We start from the raw sequence: 22036 nt of genomic DNA on the forward strand, positions 1-22036 counted from the left end.
TGAGTGAGAGATTATCATCATGCATACATATGTCACTCTATTCATAACAAAATGACATTCAGCAGGATGAGTCGTCGTTCGGGTCGTTGATATTATTAAAGACAACAGCGTGTAATATGTCATAAATATTTGACCTGTCAGTTTGAATTTAGTAAATATTGTTTCGATAAAGGGAAAGAATTAGATGCCTCTTAAAAGATAAGCTGAAGAACACACGCTCGTTTGGCTTTCATCATCCATCCTGGAATTATTCCATGTCGTACATATTTGTCATTTTGTTTTTGAAATTACTCGCTTCTTAAACATATTCATCATTCATTCTAGTTTTCTTCGTGCCTGCCTCGAGTGTGCATAGAAAGAAAGCGTGATGAATGATGGGTGTGATGCAATGCAACTCAACATTCTCGTGCAAATAAACGAATCTTGGTCACTTGATTTTTACACTGGACGACATGACATAATATTTCAACATTAAAAGGGTTCACCTTTTTTGACAAGCTCAAAAATTTAGATCACGAGGAGGGACAAGTGTGGAGAATGTAAGTATGTACCTAAATTGGTACATAACATTTCACTTGTCCCCTGATAAATTCTCGACAACCCTACGTCTTAAAAATAATAATTTATATAAACTGATTTTTTCATTGAGACCTGAGACAGATTTCTTGATGTAGAATTGGCAGTACGACTTCTTAAATGGGCTTAAGTGGATGGAGGATATGAATTGATTAATGAAATTATGTACCTACATACGTAATCATTTGATGAATTCTATAATGGGATTATTTAGAAAAATGTAAAGAGAGCAGTAAATGTGTCAAGTGCGCATCGAGGTTAAATCGATTTTAAATCCTAACGATTTCTGCTAATTGCTTTTCAAATCCTGGTTCAATTCACACTTCTAAGAATAACAAGGATGGTCGAACATTTGTTACGTAATTAACCCGGCGGTTTAAGTAGAAACTAATTACTCTCAACCATTTAGTTTAAATGACACCGTAAACTCAAGTAATATAAAAGAAATGCACATCAGAGGTGAAATTCACTCTCAACTTAATAGAAATTCCGACGGAAAAGAACATATTAATCTTTGGCCATTTGAGCTGAGAAAAATGTCGGCAACTCGTAACTTTATGCTCGTGTGCATCATGTTGGCTCTCGTTCTTGTGAGCATGAACGTTGTTGGTGCTTTTGGTAAGAGACTTTTAGTTATTAATTTTACACAGTTCTCCAATAATTACTCATTGCTGAATTTTCTGTCCTAGATTCTGGAGAACATGGGGACTGCACCTTGCGTTGTGCGGACGGTCTCATGGCTGACTTCCATGCATGTACATGTGTCCCTGAACATCACATGCATCACCACTGAAATCCATACATATTCGTCCATATCGTTTATATTTTTAACAATGCAGAAAAACTAATTTAAATAAATGATCATCCTGAATACATCAATTCTGTTCAAGTACCTATTTATTTATTACAGTCTCTAACCCAAAATCAAGGGTAGGTCTAAATTAAAAAGTAACAATCAACCATTCTTACACATAATAGTTAAAGTTGGATCGATGGAAAATGACAACCAAAATCACAAATACTCGTTAACAGAACATTGACAATTACAAAAAAGTGAAGAACTAATGTACATCTACGAATTTCAGTACAAATTCTGTGGAACTAAAAAGTTTTAAATAGTCTGAAACTGTGCTACACATGTAAAACGTTTAGGATAATCATAATTCATTTGTGCGTATTTAAAAATGTGCGTGTGACAAGGTAGGTTATAATTTATCACTGGTACTTTGGTAAACATATGTATGATTAGTTGATCAACATATCATAGTAGTTTTGTGACCATAGATGAATCATTAATTTACAGAATGTGTGTTATTTTACAGTCCGGCAGAAGCTGTTTGCGACGCCATCATATGGTACTGATGATACCAATCCCCTCAGACTTTATCAGTGGGTTAGTCCCAATAACTCTCGAAGTCGACGTAGGCAAACGTTTGTCCCCTGAAAGCATTCGCCACTTATCTGCATAGAGAAAAATTATGTCAAAGAGTACGTTTAAATGCATATATAGGAGGGCTAAATAATATATATGTAAGTAAAGATGTTGCATACCTTTCCAAAATTGAGATATCCATGCGGAATAGAATTTTGTACATCAACTGTAGTGGGAACACCGAGCTCTTTTAGTCGTTTGGCGAATTCTATGCAGTCATCAAGGCACGGATCAAAATTCGAAGTCTGAAATTGTATGGAACAAATAAAATGATAATTAATGAGTCCTCACAGATTCATAATAATGATAGTAAAATTACAGCAAATGCGGTGGGTGGAAACTTCCTCAGAATTGCGTCTGGAGCAATGAGTGGAGACAAGTGGAAGTCATCGCTTGGTACGGTGACACCTTCTAATTCTTCCAGATCTAGAGTTTCAAATTTTCTAATACAATCCTCAGTATTTCCTTCCTCGGGCTCCCATCCTCCTTCCACAAAAGCACTAGGGAGTTGAGCGAGTTTAGAATCAAACTTTTTTCCAAGATATGCTGAAAGAATAAAAATTTCAAGTACTGCATTTTTCCACGTTAGTTATCAGATTACATTCTAGTTAGAATGTAAATATATATTTGTACATACCTCCCATGCAAGCCTGAAATTTAATAACCAATCAATTTTAGACTTTAGATTTAAATTTTGTAAACTAAATCAAATTATTACCGCCAGTGCCGGATAAGGTATCAACGGGTCCGCCAAACTCAATAATCTTGAAGGCTAGGGGACATAGTGACATAAATAATAATGAATACATAATGAGTACGCAACATGTTGCGTCTGCTCTAGATCGTTGGTAACCTACGGATATTGCAGACGCCATTATGGTTGGACTGTACACCAACAGTGCACCATTAGGGGGACGAATTCCCAGTTCGATGCAGAGTAGAACTACTCCAGAGAGCAGAATCCCACCTGAGGTTGAATTTATCAAAAACCTTATCATCAAATCTACAAAATGACAAAATATTTCATTTACACAGTACCTGCTGAATCTCCGACAACGATAACTCGTTCTCCCGTAGAACCCAGCAAGTGCGCATTCTAAGTGAGATTCGCGAGAAATTAATACAATATTAATAAAATATAGACTTGTATAATTTGATGAAGTCTGGACTAATAAATACTAACCCGAACTGCCCACAAATATGCGTAGAAGCATTCATGAATCGCCCTATAAAGAGGCATTATTATTACATACATAGTTACATATAATAATGTAATAATGTAAAAGCACTCGTTTTCACCTTGGATAAGCTACCTCTGGGGAGAGACTGTAATCGATGGACAGTATTGGAACTCCCAAACCCCTTGCTAAGTTATAGTAAACAAACAAACAAACTATGTATAACACTATAACTTTTAACTTGCTAAGTTAGCTTGTGTACTAAACAAACCCCAATGCTTAAGGTAGACCAAATGAGAACAAGAAGATTGAGCAACGAATCCCCCACCATGACAATGAATGACCAAACACTTGGACATCTCCTCCACTTTGTTTCCGTATAGACGAGTGGGAGTTTGAGAGGAGTGACCGTGACCACTCCCTACCGATCCATGTCGCACTTTATGAGACACGAGTCGTACCATAATGGGCTTAATTCCGAGATACTCTGTTGGAGGTAGAATGGTAAGAGTTCCCGAAGGCGTTAACGTTGAATCTACCACTAATTTAGTAGGAGGTATTGAGATCTCCAGATTAGTTTCTACCGGATCTCCCAAGCAGTTGGATAGTATTCGAAGTAAGCCTGAAAACAATGCACAAATCATTTAACCGAACATTTAGTCATATGTAAATGTAGTACTATGAGGCATATTGGTCGTTCGTGTAGCTAACAAACAATAAACTGACCTTTCTCTTGAACTCGCCAGAAATTCATAAAGAAATCAAGTGGGTCTTGTTCGCAAACTTCGGCAATTCTCTCTGCCCTATCCCCCGGTTTCCTCCAATAGTTGACAAAATCTGGAGGGCAGATGATGGTATGACGGAAAATAGAGTCTGTGTTGTACACGTGGGAGAAAGCTGCCATCATACAACCTATCAGGCGGATTGGGGCTCGGACTGATTTTGAAAATTGATATCCCAAAAGTCGTCCATGAAATCCAACCACATTGCTCCTTTCTTTTGAAAATGACAAAAGTTTGGCCAATGCTTCACGGTTAGACGTGAAAAGGCTGGCATTCTTAGCAGACACCGCAAAATCAAAAAGACATTGTAGGACGACGTTTAGCAAGCGAAAAATTCTGGTCCAGTCCAATAGCTTCCTAAAATTATTGAATTTTAAATTTCAACATTCTATACAATAGATATACATAATTACTAAAATGAAACCCTAAATTATATAAGTATTTTCACTTACTCCTGTAAAACGTAATGCGTTTGCTGGGAGAAAAGTCTTCCAATATGGTTTATATCATCTACGGTATAGAGACACTTAATCACTGTGATTTTGCACAGAGCTACGAAACTCCGGTAACCATTATCTATAAAAAGAAAATAATTTAACGTTTAGATTCGGGTCAAATTCTTGTGTGAACACAGCGGTGTTGATCAATAAGTGAAGTTGTCATTAGTGGTGAAAAGTAGTCTCGAAATTCCAAATCACAATCAATAGTACGAGTACCAAATTGAATATTTTCACTAAAATCTCTCAAATCGAGGTAGAGATCGACCTTCTCCTCTGCACTCTGCAGTTCTGGCCTCGAAATCATTTTACTTTAAACGTAACCTCAAAGGTGTTATCGTTCGGGAAATCTAACTTAAGATTTAGCATAGTTTCATGAATCTTACATTGGAGCTCTTCACTAAAATCGAAACAGTGAAGATGTGGTTTCAACTTGTCAATATAGCGCCGACATCCCTCCACATTTGTTATGCATTCTTCCAGCATTTTCACAGCTTCGGGATCATTCCTAAGACGAAAGTTGAGAATTAAGCACTAGTAAAAACCGTTTGCGTTCACATTTTCAAAAAGACTCACCTCGTTTTAAAGGTTCTATTAAGAATGACAAGATTATTAAGTAGTTTACAGTATTCACAAGCAGAGATGTCTGCATTAGGACAAGAATGAAATTCTTCCTCCAGGTCGGCATCCGTTATAAGTTCGACGATAGATTTCCTGGGTGAAGAAATCGCCCCCGCCCCCATGATGTTCCTATTATTTGAGGTGTTGTTGGTGGTGTTAGTTAGATTCTTCTTCACACAAAATTCCATCGATTTCCGAGCAGCATAGGGAACTGCCAGTTCTTGAATTTCCAGATCCATATTTCTATCACGACGGGAGTGGACGAGATTTCACAGGATTAATCGTTTTCTTGGTACTTGCTTGGCTTGCTCACTACGAACTGCTTAAATGCTTGGGAATTTTACTGCAAAAAAAGAGTAACATAACAAGCTTTAGTACATATAAAGAACGTCCGGGAATGAATGGGAATGCGCGCTCTAGCGAGTATATTGACAAATCAATAAACCCGCGAACTATAATAATTTAAATTTCTGAAAGCCCACTTCATTAGGGTCAATTTGGTATATCACTCTTAAATTTCAAAAATGGATAAGGGTAGAAGAAGCTTGTTTGAAAGGGAGCTGTTAGCAAAACGAGTGATGGAGTTCTACAACACGACAGCCAACCGAGACTCCAAGGTGACCTGGAACTTTTTTAAGCAGGAAGGAATTCCAAGTTCAAATGTGTATTCCTACATAAAAAAGTTCAAGGATTCCGAAAATGTGCAATTCAAGAAGCCAGCTGGTCGTCCGGCGAAGCTAGCGACCACTCGAGTGAAAAATAGAATTGAAAAAATTTTCAAAACCAAGCCATCAACGTCAGTAGCTGTAGCTGCCAGGAAAGTCAAAATTTCCAAAAGCTACGTGGGGGAAATTAAGGTCCATAAACTAGGAATCAAAGCAAGGACCAAAAAACCTGCACCAAATTACAAGCCCGTACAAGAAAGTCGGATCAAGGATTGATGTCAAAAATTGTTGAAGAAAATGCGTGGAAAAGTAGTGATCCTGGATGACGAAACGTATGTTCCGGTTGACCCTTCAAATCTTCCAGGGCGTCATTTTTTTCATAGCTCGGATCCCTCTGAAGTGGCTTATGAAGAAAAAGTACGAAAAAAAGACAAATTTCCAAAGAAATATTGCATTTGGCAATGCTTCTCCAGTCACGGACATGTATCAGACCCGGTAGTTCTCGAAGGGAATATCAATCAAGATATTTATCTGAAAAATTGCGTCAAGGCTGGATTGGAAGCATTTATTAATAGGTTTCACAAAAATGATAAAGTTTTGTTTTGGCCTGACCTCGCCACTTGTCACTATGCAAAGAAAGTGACCGAGTACCTCAGAAAGAAAAATATTGATTTCGTACCAAAAGATATCAACCCACCTAATGTACCCCAACTCCGCCCAATCGAAAAATTCTGGGCACGTTCTAAGTCAGTATACTCCCGGCTTCAAGATGTGCCTGACACCTTTCGAAAATTCAAAGGACGATGGAAGAAAATCACCTCGGAAGTGGCAAAAACTTCGGGAAAAAATTTAATGAAAAATCTTCGCAAGAAAATCGAACTAGTCGCCAACGGGGGTGTGGCGGCCTTAGCTATTAATTAAATTATGTAGGTACGTATTTGGTATTATACATATGCAAAAGGTTTAAAATTCCGATAACTCATTGTGATTTTATGACCACATTTTCAGGCCATTCCCATTCATTCCCGGACGTTCTTTATATACACAATAAACACAGAAGGAGAACATAAAATAAAGTCAAAACTGCGTAAAAACTAGAGCATAGGAATGAAACCGAAACCTTTGAATAATGATACGAATTTCTCCTTGTTTGTGTATTGGATTTACACACATACTTCAAATTAGCTAAAAGAACTTTACATACAACAAGTTGAGGTATCCTCTCCAATTCACTGAACTTGAGTTCAACACTCCATTTGAACGAGTATGCGATTTTAATTTGAAAAGAATAAAGTTTAAAGGTCTGCTTGTTATTAATCACTGAAATAATGCTTCACCAACCAGCGTACCATAAGTAGTTAGAGGTAATGATAAGGAAAAATGAATGAACGATGCATGTATGCACATATCTTCCTAAATTTGCTATAGTGTAACCAGGTAAAGTGGAGTTGATGCTACCTCGTACATTTCATGGATGCAGGTGTATAATTATGGTTGCACTTGCGTTCGTAGATATGTAAGTTCTTAATGTATGTACATACGTACATACGTATGTGCATAAGCCGTTTAAAAGTGATGACCACACTGACCACCAAACATTACAGGTAGATATTTAGTTTGCCTAATAATAATGATGATGAGTCAGAAGGAAATGATGATAACAATAAATTGACTGATCCAGTAAAATTTAACTCACTTTTAATAAGTAAGAAAATCCTAGATCGTATTGACATGAGATATCAAAAACTCCATCCTTAATAAATGTGTTCCAGAAATTGATAAGCCCCACTCTTGATTCAATTATATTAGTTTGTCAACTTGCTTATTCTCTGTTTATATTAAAATCTGTAAAACTCTGGTTTCTTAAAAATAAAGATATTTTATATTGCTGCACGTGGTCCTGCTGCCCCTGTGTCAAGTCGGCTAGTGGATGACCACTGTAAAACGGCGAGCCTCTAATTCTCACGACAAGAGCTTATATCACAACACTTTTAATCATGTGTGGCAAACAACGCGTGCAACGCAACGCGTCATAACGCAGTCAAACATTAACTTAATCTCTAAATATAGTGACGCAGAGCACTATGCAAATTACCCAACCAGAGGATTTTCCTGTTGGCTATTCCGTCTCAGCAGCAAATAAATTAAAAGTATACATATTGTCAAGTGTTTGCTCAAGCAATGTAGAAAAGTCTATTAATTTTATGCTTTATCTGTGAGATTTTAATGAAAAAACATAAATACATGAGGTTTCTGCTGTTAAACAATTCTAAGAAGTTGTATGTTGCACACAACTCTATAGGTATTATTGCAGTAAAAAGTATATAGGAAAATATTAATTTTGCTACCATTATTTTCATACTTTCATGTACATAACACTTTAAATACTGTATTCATTGCTCAATAAAACAGAAAATTTATGAAGAATTAAAACCGAGGAGAGAAATGAATATATCTGCCTATGTAATATATAGTCCTATGTAATGCACATACATAAATCTTCAATGATAAAGTACTTAAAAATCAGAGGGAATAAATAAAGTAAACTCTTTTATTTCTGATTAATTCCAGTGCTCCATCGTCATTAACTGGATATTATTATTTTATATTCATTATTTTTCAATTTAGCATAATGATACTTCGAATACTGCAAATGAGTGCAAATCATCATTTTCACAATTTGGCTTTGACCATGCTTCGACTTTGAATCTGATAATGCTAGGCCTGAAACGTACATAATATGTACTTGTACTATATGGCCAAAATTCTGTGGGAGATTTGGCATGAACTATAATGAACTTAATAACGTTGGCGTGACTGTAGAAAATCTTCCCATGCAATTCTGTCTGCATGTGATATATATGCAAATACTTAGCTAATAATAAAACGCAGACTTGCTAACTAGGTATCTACTTGATGAATTGTTTATAAAAACCACAGAAGAGAAGACAAGTGCTCCTAAAAGTCAATACTTGTGAAACAAAGCGAACAGTGTTAAAATTTCATCGAACAAGGAAATGTGAAGTAAAATTGATGACTGATCTCAGAAAACTATTATCGACTGAACCCAAGCTCAATAACTTCGTGTATACTTAGCAATCTTGCTAATAACAAGTCTTCAAGTGTTTGGTCATGTGTCCATTCATAGATAAATAAAGTAATACGTCTGCAAGTAATAATTCGCATTGATTTTTATTTGCGTAATTTATTCTGGTATTAGTGGTATTATGCAGCACTGCTTCCTTGTCATTACATACGACTGTACAACATGTACACATACAAACATACTACTTATACAACTGCGACATATTTTTATATGTAATTTTAAGCCAAGGCTAGCAACAGCCCAGCCCTTTTACTTCAAAATCAAAATAAATGATACTCATACATTGATGATAAGCCAAGCCTGCTCAAACATAGCTTATTGACTAAACCTTTTTTGCAATTTTTTTGACAACGTTACATTTCTTGAAATCTTCAAATCTTACGAAGTTGGAAGTTAATTCCATATACATATATTTATATTCCGACAATGATAATATTACCTAAGCCTAAAAGTTCAACGTGCAAAAAAATAAGGGATGACATGATCAAGCGATCCAGCCTAAAACTTCAGAAAGCAAACGAACCAGACGACCTAGACCTCAATTTTTACATTTGATATAATATCAGCAAAACAACTAAAACAAGTGCTGGGTGGAATGACAATGGAAATGGAATCGTGGTGATGATGCGATTATATGTACGTATCATCATTTGCTAATAAAAGTGAAACAGGAATTCCTTGCAAAGCTGATTACTAAACCACTTACATAATGATGACATTGTTACATTTTGATAATCTTGGCTTGGACACAACACACATTTGGTTTATAATGCGTAGGTAGTTAGTGGGCACGTATGGCAAATCAGACATACAGATACATACAAATATACTTACATATTTATATGATGGCATGTTTTTGTGACGCTGTGATTAAAAGGTCAGGTCAGTGTCAACCAACGTATAACGCAAAACACTTCCTTTCCAAGGAAAGAAAAATAATGTAGAGTGAAAGTTATACGGAATGCAATTGATTTTTGAATTCGCAACACGTATTTACGTCTAAAACCTCATTGCCCGACGATATTAAATGATATTCAAATAGTTTCTACATACATCATGGAACTATGCTCTCATACTTCAAAGTCAACTTATAATTACGAAAATATTTTAGTAATCTTACCTTAATTGGTTTGTTTTTTAAGCGACCACTTTTCACTTGGAATCGTCTGAATTAAAAGTGCTAAAATATTGTCCTGTTACGCTGTTATTCGGAGTTTCAAAGCCACAATTCTACAGTAAAATTTTGTATTTAATACAAATATTGACAACTATTTGCTACATGAATTGTAGAATTTTAACTTTTTCAAACGCTGGACTCTAGAATTCTATTGCGAGATGACTCCCTTCCTACGACCTGCCAGCTGCTGAATTTCTGATTTCTAAACAGTAGAACTTCTACTGTAGAAGAGTGAATCCAGACTCTGGATTCCAGAGTACAAAAAAACAGACAATAACAAAAGAACTGCTACAATACTGGTGTTGCTGCACTGCAATGAAGACTGAAACCAAGTTACATACTTATTTGCAAAGAAATGAGACATGCAACTTAACCAAGTTAGCAAATGACAATCTCAATCTTTGGTAACATTACGTAGCATAACATTCATTATACTTACTGGATGGCATATGGTCTCATGTTAGTTGTGGTCGTCTCAATTTGTCTCACTTTCTCGTATCCTTTCATCCACCAATATTTTGTGGCTGCCTTTGTCCCCTCGCTCTACGGGGAAGATACATTTTAATTGAAATGCAGCGTTTCTATTCCAGCAATGATTTAGTCAATGTGCGAGGAAGTATAAGATTAGAGACAAGTAATTGAAAAAACGTTACGACGTTACTGTTTATACGGAGAAGTGGTGACTTGCAGGATAAAATCAGATCATGTGTAAATGCATGATTTCCAGATTTTTTTTAGGAATTTAGAGCTCATACTTTCCTTGTCTTTCATATTTTTGTAAAATAATTCTATATATGTATGATATATGTACTATCATTGCATAAATCGAATATCCATTTCCGTAACACTATCGTGACATAATTGAGGTCACATTCGCGACAATTGGAGTCATAAAACTCAATGAAAGCATACTGTGTTTATGATAATATAGAGCAGAAAATTATAACCCAAACTCATCCTCGTCCTCCGTATGAGACATTTTACGTGTGTTGACAAAACATTGGAAGTCAAACAGGGCAAATATGAATCCTCGTGCGCTGTTATAAGTGGGGGTATGAATGCACATTTTACACTGAAGACTTGATATCGCCCGAGCCCGAGCAAGCCACTTTTTCCAGGGGGAACATTGGCCTGAAACTTTTGGGGACTTCCATATTGATTTTTAAAGTAGTAAAGACAAATTCGTTAGCCATTGACATGCAAATATAATGATTCGAGTGGTCATTTCTCCTCGTCATTAGCTTATTATTCACTATTGTAGTAGCTTTTTTTAATAACGAAATGCTCCAATTTGAAAACTTGTACATATGCATATGTGTGTCCAAACATGCATAAGTACATGCATACAGGATGACAGACGAACATGACGATTCCATAATTTCTGGCTCGGGCTATGAATGGTAATGCATATATACGGAGTACGTTGGCGTGGAACTGTGAGTGTTATGCAGGGTTGATTTATTTATATCAATTCAAATCAAGCAAATCCAGAAGTAGGTGGGTTTGACCTACATACATTTATATACTTATTTTCATAGGGTGTTACTTGTACATAGATATGTATTTATCGGTATAGCAAGTAGTAAGAATTTGCGTATACGATGAAAGACGACTGAAAGATAATAATTTATCTACGACGTAGTATATTTTAATGAATAAAGCTGGTCAAGACTTGAGAAATTGTCACTAGTGAACAAGTGATTAACTAACTTGGTACTTACAATTTGAATAAATACTTGGTGTGACATTTTATTCTCGAGCATTCGCCAATTTTGGGATGAGCTTTTCATAAACTGTAATACCATTGAGAAACGTATTTTCATTCAAAAATTCATTATCTTGATGGCCCAACTGCTCTGTAAATAACAGGGGAGAAAATCCATAAGCTTGAATTCCAGCTTTTCTCAAATGTCTTGCGTCGGAGGCTCCAGCAAATATTTGTGGTTTCATTTTCCATCCCCTAATATTTAGCAAACCAATAACAATTAAACGTCATTTGGCATTCAACAATCTACAACGGAATGTTTAAATTCAGTCAATCAATCAGCTAGATATTCTTATTTGTGTCTCACATTTCATCAAAACTTTTACGGATCGTTCTCCACCAGAAATCTGACTCGCTTAAGCTCGACTCTTCTTTAATCTCGAGATTAAGCAACACTTTGTAGCTCACACCATTGCCAGACTGATTGCAAATGGAGTCTAATAAATTGGTCAAATTTGAGAATGTCCAAGTTGGTCGAAGTCGCAATCGCATGTCCACAATTGCCCAAATTTCGGAGGGTACTGCGTTGGGAGAGGTGCCACCCTTGATGAAGAAGATAAGACTATTTATGGATTTATTTTTTCTGCATTATATTTTAAGTTCTTTTTCTCCATACTCCGATCTGTGATAGGTTAATTGAAGTCACATTTTCAATGTTCCCATCAGGATTTGACGCATTAATCTGTTCATCTCGGAAAACAAAGAGCAGTCCAAGAGCTTTGTTTAATTTGGTGGCTGCATTATCCTTCAGCATCATCGCCGTGTGTGATGAACGACCGGTTGCAGTTATCCGAACCCCTTTCAAAAATTGGGACGTTATGATGACACAAACGTCAAAAACGATCAAACAATAAAAATAAAATATGTTCTCAATTTACGAAAAACCGATCTTTCCCCATAGAAAATGGGGTATACATCATCCATTGTAGCAGCACCTTCATCAAGTGCTAGAGAAACATTCATGTCCATGAATTCCGAAGCTTTCAGAAAAGTCGCCATTCCACGATCACCACCAACTTCCTCATCTGCATTTGCAAAAGTATGTGCATTTATCCATATCATTTATTTCAAGAAATGAAATTATACTTAAATATATTTTACCAGGAACAAATGTGACATAAACCGTACGCCGTGGTGAAAATCCCCGCATCTTTAGTCTCCGAATTGCTTCGAGATACTGTGCACCCTGTGACTTCCGATCTTGTGCACCACGTCCGTATATATTTCCCTTGTCATCCTTCACGGCGGCAAATGCATCATAGGTCCACTTGGACTGACATTTGTAATATTAAAAGTAAATATTTTATTAGGTTGAAACTACCAAAAAGAAAAGAAAGTGAAACCTACAGAATCAACTGGTACCACGTCAATGTGAGAATTTAACAGCAGCGATGACCGTTCCATTGGATCGGATCCTGGCCATTTTAAACGAATGATAAACAAACCCGGGGGATCAAAGTCAATTTTTTTGTATTCTATTCCAATAGCTTGAGCCTGTTCTTTTATCCAGGCCACAGCAGTGTCTTCGATGAATACATATTATTAATTTCAGCTTATTTGATGTACAATACTTATCTTACCATAGTTTGGGTTGGGGTGAGATGTGTTTGTTCGGAGATATTCACGATATCTTGATACAGAAGGATCTTCTGGAGGCAGAATCGTGAAGTTGCTTGGAATTTTTGTAGTCCTCTCTTTTCACAAAGCAATTACATGTACAAATCAACTATGGTCTTGTAAAATAAAAATAATTTTACGCACTGTCGTCCCCTGATGATGGACGTTTCGACCAGAGTAGTAATGGCAAAATATGCAATCTGTTTCCAGGATGTTGCAGATTTGTTGGTCTAATTCCAGATGTCTTGAGATGCTGTGGCTCAGCCCATGCAGGAATTGAGACGTTACTGCTGAGATATAAAATCCAAAAATGTAAAATCCTAACTGAACTTGTAGGCTTCATCTTAACAAAATTAAATCTTTATCAATTTCGCGATTGCTAATCCAATCCGACATTTCGATATTGTTCACCTGGAATGAAGCTATGCAAATGAGTAATTATTATACAAAAAAACGTCCAAGCGAATATCCATAAATTATTCACATCAATGTTTATTGCAAGGATAGAAATAAATTAGTCACGGTAAATATTGATGAACAGATTTATTGGGAATTACGCATACAAGGTTTGAAATGGTAAATATATTTTTCTCACTATCGATCACGTATGTAGGTATGTATGTAAGTTGTATGGATGCTGTATGAAATTAATCTTAACTTGGATCTTCTGGTTTCTAGCATTCAACATTAGTCCTTCTTGAAGAGGTATGCGAATAATTGGCATTAATGCATTCACAATCTGGCATTTCTTCAAATAGTTTTGATATAAGAAATCATGAACCAGTACAGTATCATTTCCAATTTGTTTTTAAGTTGACAAATTCGCCATTCAACTGATGAGCAGAATTTTTTCTATATAGCCTGGCTAATTTATTGCACATGTAATTTTCTATGTATCCTAATTGGTTTTTCAGCATTATCAAATGATTACGAGAAATATTAAAATGCAATGTCAATTCCGTTGAAATGAAGTGAGTCAGCCAGTATTTGACTATATTTTGAAATTCTTTTTTTGCACAGACTAAAGAAATGCCTAAATAATGCGAAACAAAAACCTGCTAATGAAGAGACAAGCACGTAATAAATACAATACAGATATTATCATAAAGTGTCGAAATATTCCAGTATTTGAAAAATGGTAATTTCAAATTAGCATGATCATGTAAACTTATGTTTAATTCCTGAAGCCTGACAAACTACAATGACGACAATGAGGCAAAGTGTTTTATTTGTGCGATCAATAATTGAATCAGAATCCGACAAGATCACGACCTCCCAAGTACAATTACGCAAGCATTCATGAAATACAATGAATTCATGATGAGTAGCAGATCCATTTTAAACAGGAAAAAACCCGAATTTTTTCCATTTCATAACACCTCGCACATATCAATGTCATTAAAACATATACATATTTACACCGCTCAAAAATTTGTACTTTAATTTTGTGGTAGATCAAGCCAAACACGAATCATATTAAGTCTAGTATGGCATCAAGCGTTCCATGAGAACTCTTCGTTCCGTAAAAATACACAATATTTAATCCAAATTCATCAAGCATGAAAACTTTCAGAGTTCTTGGATGGCACAGATTTCTTGGTTTAGAAGGAAGTAAACTATTCATTCCCACTGGACATCCTCACTCTGGAATTCTACTCGCTTGTGAAGCTCATTCTGCCCAAAGTTTAAATCTGCTTATTCAAAAGTCTACGGAATTTCTTTCAAATAATAGCATCAGTATTTCACCATCTAATCCAAACGCATTTTTGGTTTTTACAAATCCATGCATTCCTTCTCCATGTTGTAAGTTTATATGCTACATGCACTAAATAGTATATGCACCTGAGTTAATATAAATTACCTCTAATTTTATGCATTATCCCAGCAGACAATCCTGACGATAATGAAGACGGAGGCTGTTACCGAGCTACCTTTACAGGATTAGACTTTATGTCGATTTATGAACAACTTGTCAATTATTCGTCACCCTCATCAAAACTGTGTGGCTTCAATGGAGTAAGGCGGAAAATAGGTTTAATGTTCACTGGCCAATGCTCACAATATCTGGGAATGGGATTGGAATTGTACGAAACGTCGCTACCTTTTCGTTCGGCTTTTCAATGCGCGTCAAATATATTAATGAATGAGTACGGTCTTCATATTTATGACGTGATGTATGGGTCAAAGGTATGCATTAAACAGTGAAATTATGCATAGAAACTATCAAACATAACACTAATTAAAAAAAACTTTCTAAAGGGTCACCTTTTGGACACATCTCTGTACAGCCAGACGTCCATATTCTGTTTGGAAGTTGGTCTCCTCGCCCTATGGCGCAGCTTTGGAGTTGAACCCAGTTTTGTCCTTGGTATGATCACTAAAGATATGCAGTAGTAAGTAACTCAAAGATTATGAATCTTATGCATTGTCAGGTCCCAGTGCAGGTGGTTTCGCGGCAGCGGTGGCAGCTGGAGTAATTACTGTGGAGGAAGGTGCCCGACTTGTTGGGGGGCGGGCGAAGCTAATTAATTCTCTCCCAGAGGGAGGCATGACCGCTGTTCAGGCCAGTGAAGCAGAAGTCAGATATTTGATGGACAAGGTTGTATTTAGCTCTGAAATGTGGCTGGACGTTGCCGTTATCAATTCGGAGAATGACATCGTGATTGCCGGTAAACCCCAGTCCTTAAAAATGCTGGAGATGTTGTGCGAGGAAAAAGGAATCAAGACGTGTCGGCTGAATGCGAAACAGGCGTTCCACTCGAGGCAAATTGACTGTATTTTAGAAAAATACGACGAAATACTGAGAAATGTGATGACTAGGAATTATAATGATAACGAAGTGCAGGTAATTAACATTATGCATATGCAAATAAAATTTATGTATGCATAGGTCATTTTTAGTGCATTACATACATAATTGTAATATTAAAGCAGAGCTCATGTTGTGGATATATTTCTGGTATTGATGGGACCGTGATGTCTAGTAGGGATTTCTTTACACCCGAATACTGGATGGACCATGCTCGAGCCACGGTAAATTTGCCAGCAGCGGTGAACACTTTTTGGGAACAGGGGGTTCGAGTATTTATAGAACTGGGTCCGAGACCGGTTTTGCTACATGACGCAAAAACCATTTTGGGAGACGACAAAGTTTCGCAAGCGTTATGGATGTCCACGATCAATGGCAAAGACTCGAACTGGACGACCGTGCTGAAGGGACTAGGACAACTTTACGAAGTCCAAGCTATTGATCTTGATATAATAGAATAGATTTTCAAACAACTTTTCCACGTTTATTCGTTTTAAACTTATGCCTAAACTATTAAATATGTTTACGGAATCTTTTAAAAAAGTACCAATAAATTCCTCGTGCGTTATTCATCACGAACATGAGCGTGATGTGGAGCATTTTAAAAACTTAATAAGACACATGTTTTTCATTCCATGAAATGACAATTGAATGGAGCATCCGTCATCTGGATGAATCGAGTTATTGATACGTACATAAATTAATATTTGTTAAAGTCAAATTGACACTGACAATGCGATTATCAACTTACTTATTACTTATTTATGCTATACATATGTGGATATCACGTCGAAAAACCAAGTTTTATGGTTATCTTAGATCAGTGTTTAGAATATTCATAGGCACAAAACGGTACATCTAAAAAAATGCAACCAAAATTAAGCACAATAAATTCATCTCCACCCATAATTTCCACAATTTTGGTTGTTAAAGAGCCTCCAGAAACCAACAAAATATTGCCCCGACGCTTCCTTGGCCTTGTATTCACTGTCATTTCCAGCATAAGCTTCTCGCTAAGCACGTTTCTAGTTAAATTACTGACCACTGGGAGTTACAGCCCGTTCCTCGTTGGCGTGTGGAGATTTCAAGGTCTTTTAATTAAAGTTTTAATTAAAATATAAGTTTATATAAAATAAAATTCAATTTCACTTAATTTTTTACTGTAAATAACTTTGTCAATAATCAAGGAATACTTTGGCCAAGCCTTATAATTTTGATCAAGGTTTGGGGTTGGAATAAAACCCCTGTGTTTAAACCCCATGATGCACAGGGAATAAAAACATCAATTTTACTATGCGTAATGAAACTATCAAAATCTAATCCATAAACTTAATTAAGTAATTGAATGATTAATGGGTTTCTATTTCGTTTTCTTCAGTGTCGCTGGCTTTTCGGCACCACAGCCATTTTGCTGCAGTTTCTGTCCCTTCAGTATATCTCAGTAGCGGACAGCTTAGTTATCACGGTAATTACCCCAGTATTTGTGACTTTAGTGGCTCATAAAGTATTGGGAGAAAAATGTGGGTTTATTCCCATCCTGTGTGCAATTGTTACCGTTCTCGGAGTGGGTGTGATGACCAGGCCTTCAATTTTTACTGGCCAAAAGGAGTTTTTCGATGGGGAAGCTCTGGTGAGCGGCCTATAATTCAAAACTATAAAGCAACTAAAATAGATGCATGAATTATAATTCCCATTCAAATTTTCCAATTTTGATTTGAAAGATTGGAATCTCCTTTGCCCTTGCAAGCATGGTCTGCACAGGAATTTCTTTCGTGCTGGTACGATACTTAAGAACTATTCATTTTTCTGTAATGATGACCTTCTTCGGAGTTTGGGGAACCATGGAGTGCGGTCTGTTGTCGGTCTGGTATGGTGATGGCGTTATTTTCCCTGAGGAGATGAAGGACTCGGTTCTAGCACTGCTTTTAGCAGTACTCAGCTTTATAAGCCAAGGGTCACTCGTTCTAGGTCTAAAGTTTGAGCAGGCCAGCATGGTTGCGGTATTTCGAACGCTAGATGTGCTATTTGGATTTGTGTGGCAAGGATTGCTACTTGGCGTTGTGCCGGACGTGTATAGGTAGATACATTTTATAAGATGGTTTATGAGATGCAAATTAACTAAATTATTCTGACTTGTAGCGTCGTAGGAGGGATCACCGTCACCGTTGGAGTTCTTGTCCTTGGTTTTCGTAAATGGTTGATTCAACTCCCAGAAGGACATAAGGCTCGTAATCTATTTTATCTAATTCTAAAATAAGTGAGACACCAAGAAACTCAAACCTCTAGTGCACACGCAAAATTTAACCATGTTGTACAATTTCCAAATTGTTAATCAATGATACTATTTATGATTATGCCATTTCATATCGAATTTTCTTGATAAGTTGTGCACATTCACGAACTTGTATTAAATATTTATGCAAACTTTTACCCACTTACTTAATTGCGTAAATGGGAATGGCACATAACATGATAAAGTTGACTTTATAATTCTGCGATGCGTGTACACTCATAAAATAAATAACAAGTTAATAAATATTGATGTGTTTCTCGGTGAGCCGAGACAAATTTCATAAATGACTTGACATTTTTTATTATGCATAAATACATATTCTTATTAGTAATATGACAAACTACACAAGGGCAATTATGTATTAACGACGACAAGATTGTAATCATTAAGACATTGCGGAACGTCGCACAAGATTTAACTAGATTATGTGGAATTAAGGAGACAACTTCTAATTGAAATAAACACAATTTCAAAATGTTTCTTAATTCTTTCCGCTTATTGTGGCTATTTATTGTCATCCCTAACGTGACGCCTGTTGGAAGACAACTTGACCCCACTTGCAGCGTGGATTGGAACCTTGCAGGCAAGACAAGCGAAGAGATTGTTTTTGACCTTTCTTGCAATGTGACTTCGGGCTGGATTGGTTTGGGCTTGTCCCGCAATGGGGCAATGTCGGGAGCTGACATCGTCACGGCACGGTTACTTCAAAATGGAACCATTATTTTGGATGTGAGTCTTGAACTGCGATAAGACAAGTAGTTTTCTTAAGCGATAAGGTAAGCATATTTATTTTATGTTGTAAGGATCGACACGGAGTTGGGAACCAGAAGCCAATCAGAGATATCAAGAGTGACTACAAGCTTCTTGCCTCAAGCAAGAACTCAAGTCATACGACCGTAAAGTTTTCTAGGTTGCTGAATACATGCGACAAAGATGGTGACGTAGAAATTACGGTACGACATAAATTAAGATACATACACAGGAACGCACATTGTATAAAAATTAGAAATTTACAATTTTGAATTGGGTTTAACAGGACGATACACTAAAACTTATTTGGGCGTGGGGTGCTTTAGGGCCTGCAGAAAATTTGACGCAGCATAAACCTACAAATCGCGGTGCCATTGTTGTGAACCTTTTGGACAAAAAAGTTACTCCACCGCCACCAATGTAACTTTTATACTGTCTTTGAACGCTTTCTATACAGCATTCAACTAATTTAAATACGCACTCGTACATGTATTCTTCACAGACATTCCTCAATTAATTTGGGTCAAACTGTGACGTTAAATTCGAATGCAACGTTGTACACGTGTAAAATACATAAGTTATCTGTCCAGCAAAAAAACCATGTCATTGGGGTAAAATCTAGATATTAAATAAGACCGTTCCCTGCAGAAATAGAAATAAACTGTTTACTTGTTTTGTCTTCTATGTCCACAGTATGAGGTATATTTCCAAGCTCAGGCTAAGCAATATGCTCATCATGCAAGTGTCCTAAGTTGCACACCTCCATCCGGTGCTTCCGCAGATCAGTTCTTCTCCCAGTATGCGGATCAGGAGTACGATTGCTACTACACAGACAAGTATTTTCCCACGGAACATTGCAAATTTTTCGAATTTCAATGGACACTGGGGGGAGTGGTATGTGAATTCTTTTAACGCATTAATAGTTTTAAATATGAACACTAAACATTTGCAAACTTTGCTCTGTAGCCGACCTATTTTCCAGAGGAGTTGGGGGTTCCGATAGGAGAACAAAAGGACCAATATTACATGACCATGTTTCATATAAATAATCCCTTGAAAGAGAATGGGTTGGAGTTTAGACTGGGATTCAACCTATTCTATACTCAGCAGTTGAGGTAACATAACAATGAAAAATAATACAATTCATAATTTTAGTAGATACATACTTTCTCCGGTTCTGCTTTTATGTAGAAAACATGACATTGGCTTTCTCCAGTTGGGATTAAATTCCTCTCGTGCTTACTCCTTAACTGTACCACCAAACTCAGCAAAGTATGTGCTAAGTTCTCACTGTCCTGGGGATTGTACTAAAATATTGCCTACAAGTGGCATTCAAGTGTTTGTGTACCTGCTTCACTTTCACCTTTCTGGTAACTGGCAATACCAAAATACGTCATTATTTACTAGGCACGATACGATTGTTTTTGGCGTACATACATAACTAATTTTAATAGGGAAAAAAATGAAAATTCGTCATTTTCGTGAGGGTGTTGAGCTTCCTTGGATTGGGTATGATGGCAATTACGATACCAATTTTCAGATGAGTAGAATGATGAGGAAACACGTTACAGTGTTACCGAATGACCATATTACTGTGGGTATGGAAAATCCTATATAATGATGTATTGCATATCCAGAAATTTTTGAAGTTTCCTATTTTGATGGAATGATTATGATAGAATGCGAATTTGGGACTAAGGAAAAGTGGTTGAACGGATCTACCGTTATTGGGGGTCGTGGAATCGGTGAAGAAATGTGTCAAGCCTTCCTTATGTATTACCCTCGAACAAAGGAATTGAACAGATGTGGGTCTAGTGTCGAGCATGAGCAGCTTCTCAAATTTATGGGAATTGACAAAGTGAAAATGTGAGACAATAAAGCGATTTAGTATATGTATGTACATACATAAATACACAAGAGTTTAATTTATACCTTAATATATAACATTATAACTATTTCTACTTTTACCATAATCATATCGTTTTCAGGGATAAGGCTGAAAATGATCCCATGGTTTTAACACCACCCACATTAGCTGGGAAACGTTACAGTCAAGTGGTATCAGGGATTAATTGGACCACTGCTCTTAGAGACAATTTCCAAAATATGACAAAATATGGACCACAAACAGCAGTATGTCAAGGAGTGACATCAGATAAAAAATTTAATGTCATTGCCAAATATCCAGTTATAAAAAAGGACTATGTACCAATCAACAAATGCGATGGAAAGGGAGGTCATTCTGCATGCCATAAATTCAAGGTTTCATTCATACTGTTGCAGATAACTTTAAGTATCCCGTTTTTGGTTTTTATGGTGTTAAGCTAAGTCGAATAGCTTGTACATCTACTCGGGAAATTTATATATATTATGCAATCATATTTTATGTAAAAGTGAACAATATTATGTAATAAGCATGGAACGTATGAAAACAAGTCGAGAAATCGAATAATAACAAATATAAGTATTTATGTGTATATATTTGTGTACATACATATATGTAGATCTGTATTGTAATTGGTCGCAACTGAAGATATAAATGTTAACAATCGTGTGTTAAATACTTGAAATTTAAGTGGATTGAAAGACAATCATTCGATAATACAACATATTAATAAAATAAAAGCATTTAACTAAAATATTTGGTCAATACTTAATTTATTGGGTTGAGGCCCTCAACTTGAGGGCCCACGCGTTTAGAAAATCCCTAGGTTCGGATAGCGTTGCGAGATTGAAATGCAAGTTCCCTATAGAAATATTTTCATGTA

The 22036-nt window shown here is 36.4% G+C and overlaps 5 protein-coding genes and 1 long non-coding RNA gene across 16 annotated transcripts; 4 read left to right on the top strand and 2 right to left on the bottom strand.

The window, feature by feature from the left end:
• The first annotated feature begins 362 nt into the window (after positions 1 to 362).
• Positions 363 to 1576, top strand: LOC110844205. The gene is made up of 2 exons (XR_002547420.2): positions 363 to 1194; positions 1266 to 1576. It is a non-coding gene; the product is annotated as an uncharacterized LOC110844205 (long non-coding RNA).
• Positions 1456 to 10342, bottom strand: LOC110844206 (hormone-sensitive lipase). 5 transcript variants are annotated; one of them, XM_022090352.2, is made up of 16 exons: positions 10157 to 10342; positions 9978 to 10087; positions 5042 to 5429; positions 4852 to 4973; positions 4421 to 4544; positions 3913 to 4325; positions 3458 to 3808; positions 3308 to 3374; positions 3192 to 3234; positions 3047 to 3104; positions 2866 to 2975; positions 2727 to 2780; positions 2646 to 2658; positions 2328 to 2554; positions 2128 to 2253; positions 1456 to 2037 (listed from the first exon to the last, which is right to left on the bottom strand). In XM_022090352.2, the coding sequence occupies exons 3-16, from the start codon at positions 5323 to 5325 to the stop codon at positions 1963 to 1965; spliced, it is 2067 nt and encodes a 688-aa protein (XP_021946044.1). In that variant the 5' UTR covers positions 5326 to 5429; positions 9978 to 10087; positions 10157 to 10342; the 3' UTR covers positions 1456 to 1962. The 5 variants fall into 5 exon arrangements, with proteins under 5 accessions (XP_021946044.1, XP_021946043.1, XP_021946045.1 ...); XM_022090351.2 differs by having other exon boundaries at positions 9978 to 10342; XM_022090353.2 differs by lacking the exons at positions 9978 to 10087; positions 10157 to 10342 and adding an exon at positions 7448 to 7893.
• A 1129-nt stretch (positions 10343 to 11471) lies between these two features.
• LOC110845065 (aminoacylase-1A) lies at positions 11472 to 14347 on the bottom strand. Of its 3 annotated transcripts, none has more exons than XM_035848725.1 (8): positions 13561 to 14332; positions 13380 to 13493; positions 13147 to 13214; positions 12901 to 13072; positions 12678 to 12824; positions 12416 to 12597; positions 12107 to 12342; positions 11472 to 11994 (listed from the first exon to the last, which is right to left on the bottom strand). In XM_035848725.1, exons 1-8 carry the CDS (start codon positions 13757 to 13759, stop codon positions 11784 to 11786), a joined length of 1329 nt encoding a protein of 442 aa, XP_035704618.1. In that variant the 5' UTR covers positions 13760 to 14332; the 3' UTR covers positions 11472 to 11783. The 3 variants fall into 3 exon arrangements, 2 of the variants coding, with proteins under 2 accessions (XP_035704618.1, XP_021947117.2); XM_022091425.2 differs by having other exon boundaries at positions 13147 to 13322; positions 13561 to 14330; XR_004834178.1 differs by having other exon boundaries at positions 11858 to 11994; positions 12107 to 12361; positions 13147 to 13322; positions 13561 to 14347.
• Positions 14348 to 14883: 536 nt separating this feature from the next.
• On the top strand, positions 14884 to 16771 carry LOC118434654 (reducing polyketide synthase swnK-like). Of its 3 annotated transcripts, none has more exons than XM_035848671.1 (5): positions 14884 to 15219; positions 15302 to 15603; positions 15676 to 15784; positions 15849 to 16261; positions 16348 to 16771. In XM_035848671.1, the coding sequence occupies exons 1-5, from the start codon at positions 14976 to 14978 to the stop codon at positions 16684 to 16686; spliced, it is 1407 nt and encodes a 468-aa protein (XP_035704564.1). In that variant the 5' UTR covers positions 14884 to 14975; the 3' UTR covers positions 16687 to 16771. The 3 variants fall into 3 exon arrangements, with proteins under 3 accessions (XP_035704564.1, XP_035704566.1, XP_035704565.1); XM_035848673.1 differs by having other exon boundaries at positions 16351 to 16771; XM_035848672.1 differs by having other exon boundaries at positions 15305 to 15603.
• A 251-nt stretch (positions 16772 to 17022) lies between these two features.
• Positions 17023 to 18767, top strand: LOC110843291 (solute carrier family 35 member G1). 2 transcript variants are annotated; one of them, XM_035847296.1, is made up of 4 exons: positions 17023 to 17522; positions 17604 to 17855; positions 17947 to 18302; positions 18365 to 18767. In XM_035847296.1, exons 2-4 carry the CDS (start codon positions 17799 to 17801, stop codon positions 18480 to 18482), a joined length of 531 nt encoding a protein of 176 aa, XP_035703189.1. In that variant the 5' UTR covers positions 17023 to 17522; positions 17604 to 17798; the 3' UTR covers positions 18483 to 18767. The 2 variants fall into 2 exon arrangements, with proteins under 2 accessions (XP_035703189.1, XP_021944944.2); XM_022089252.2 differs by having other exon boundaries at positions 17023 to 17855.
• An 88-nt stretch (positions 18768 to 18855) lies between these two features.
• On the top strand, positions 18856 to 21829 carry LOC110843292 (DBH-like monooxygenase protein 1). 2 transcript variants are annotated; one of them, XM_035847293.1, is made up of 10 exons: positions 18856 to 19247; positions 19322 to 19471; positions 19555 to 19688; positions 19771 to 19879; positions 19962 to 20162; positions 20235 to 20383; positions 20460 to 20638; positions 20723 to 20866; positions 20948 to 21161; positions 21257 to 21386. In XM_035847293.1, the coding sequence occupies exons 1-9, from the start codon at positions 18993 to 18995 to the stop codon at positions 21136 to 21138; spliced, it is 1512 nt and encodes a 503-aa protein (XP_035703186.1). In that variant the 5' UTR covers positions 18856 to 18992; the 3' UTR covers positions 21139 to 21161; positions 21257 to 21386. The 2 variants fall into 2 exon arrangements, with proteins under 2 accessions (XP_035703186.1, XP_021944945.2); XM_022089253.2 differs by having other exon boundaries at positions 18861 to 19247; positions 20948 to 21134; positions 21257 to 21829.
• Positions 21830 to 22036: the final 207 nt, after the last annotated feature.

The sequence above is a fragment of the Folsomia candida genome, unplaced genomic scaffold (assembly GCF_002217175.1).
Source record: "Folsomia candida strain VU population unplaced genomic scaffold, ASM221717v1 Fcan01_Sc002, whole genome shotgun sequence".
Classification (NCBI taxonomy): Eukaryota; Metazoa; Arthropoda; class Collembola; order Entomobryomorpha; family Isotomidae; genus Folsomia; species Folsomia candida.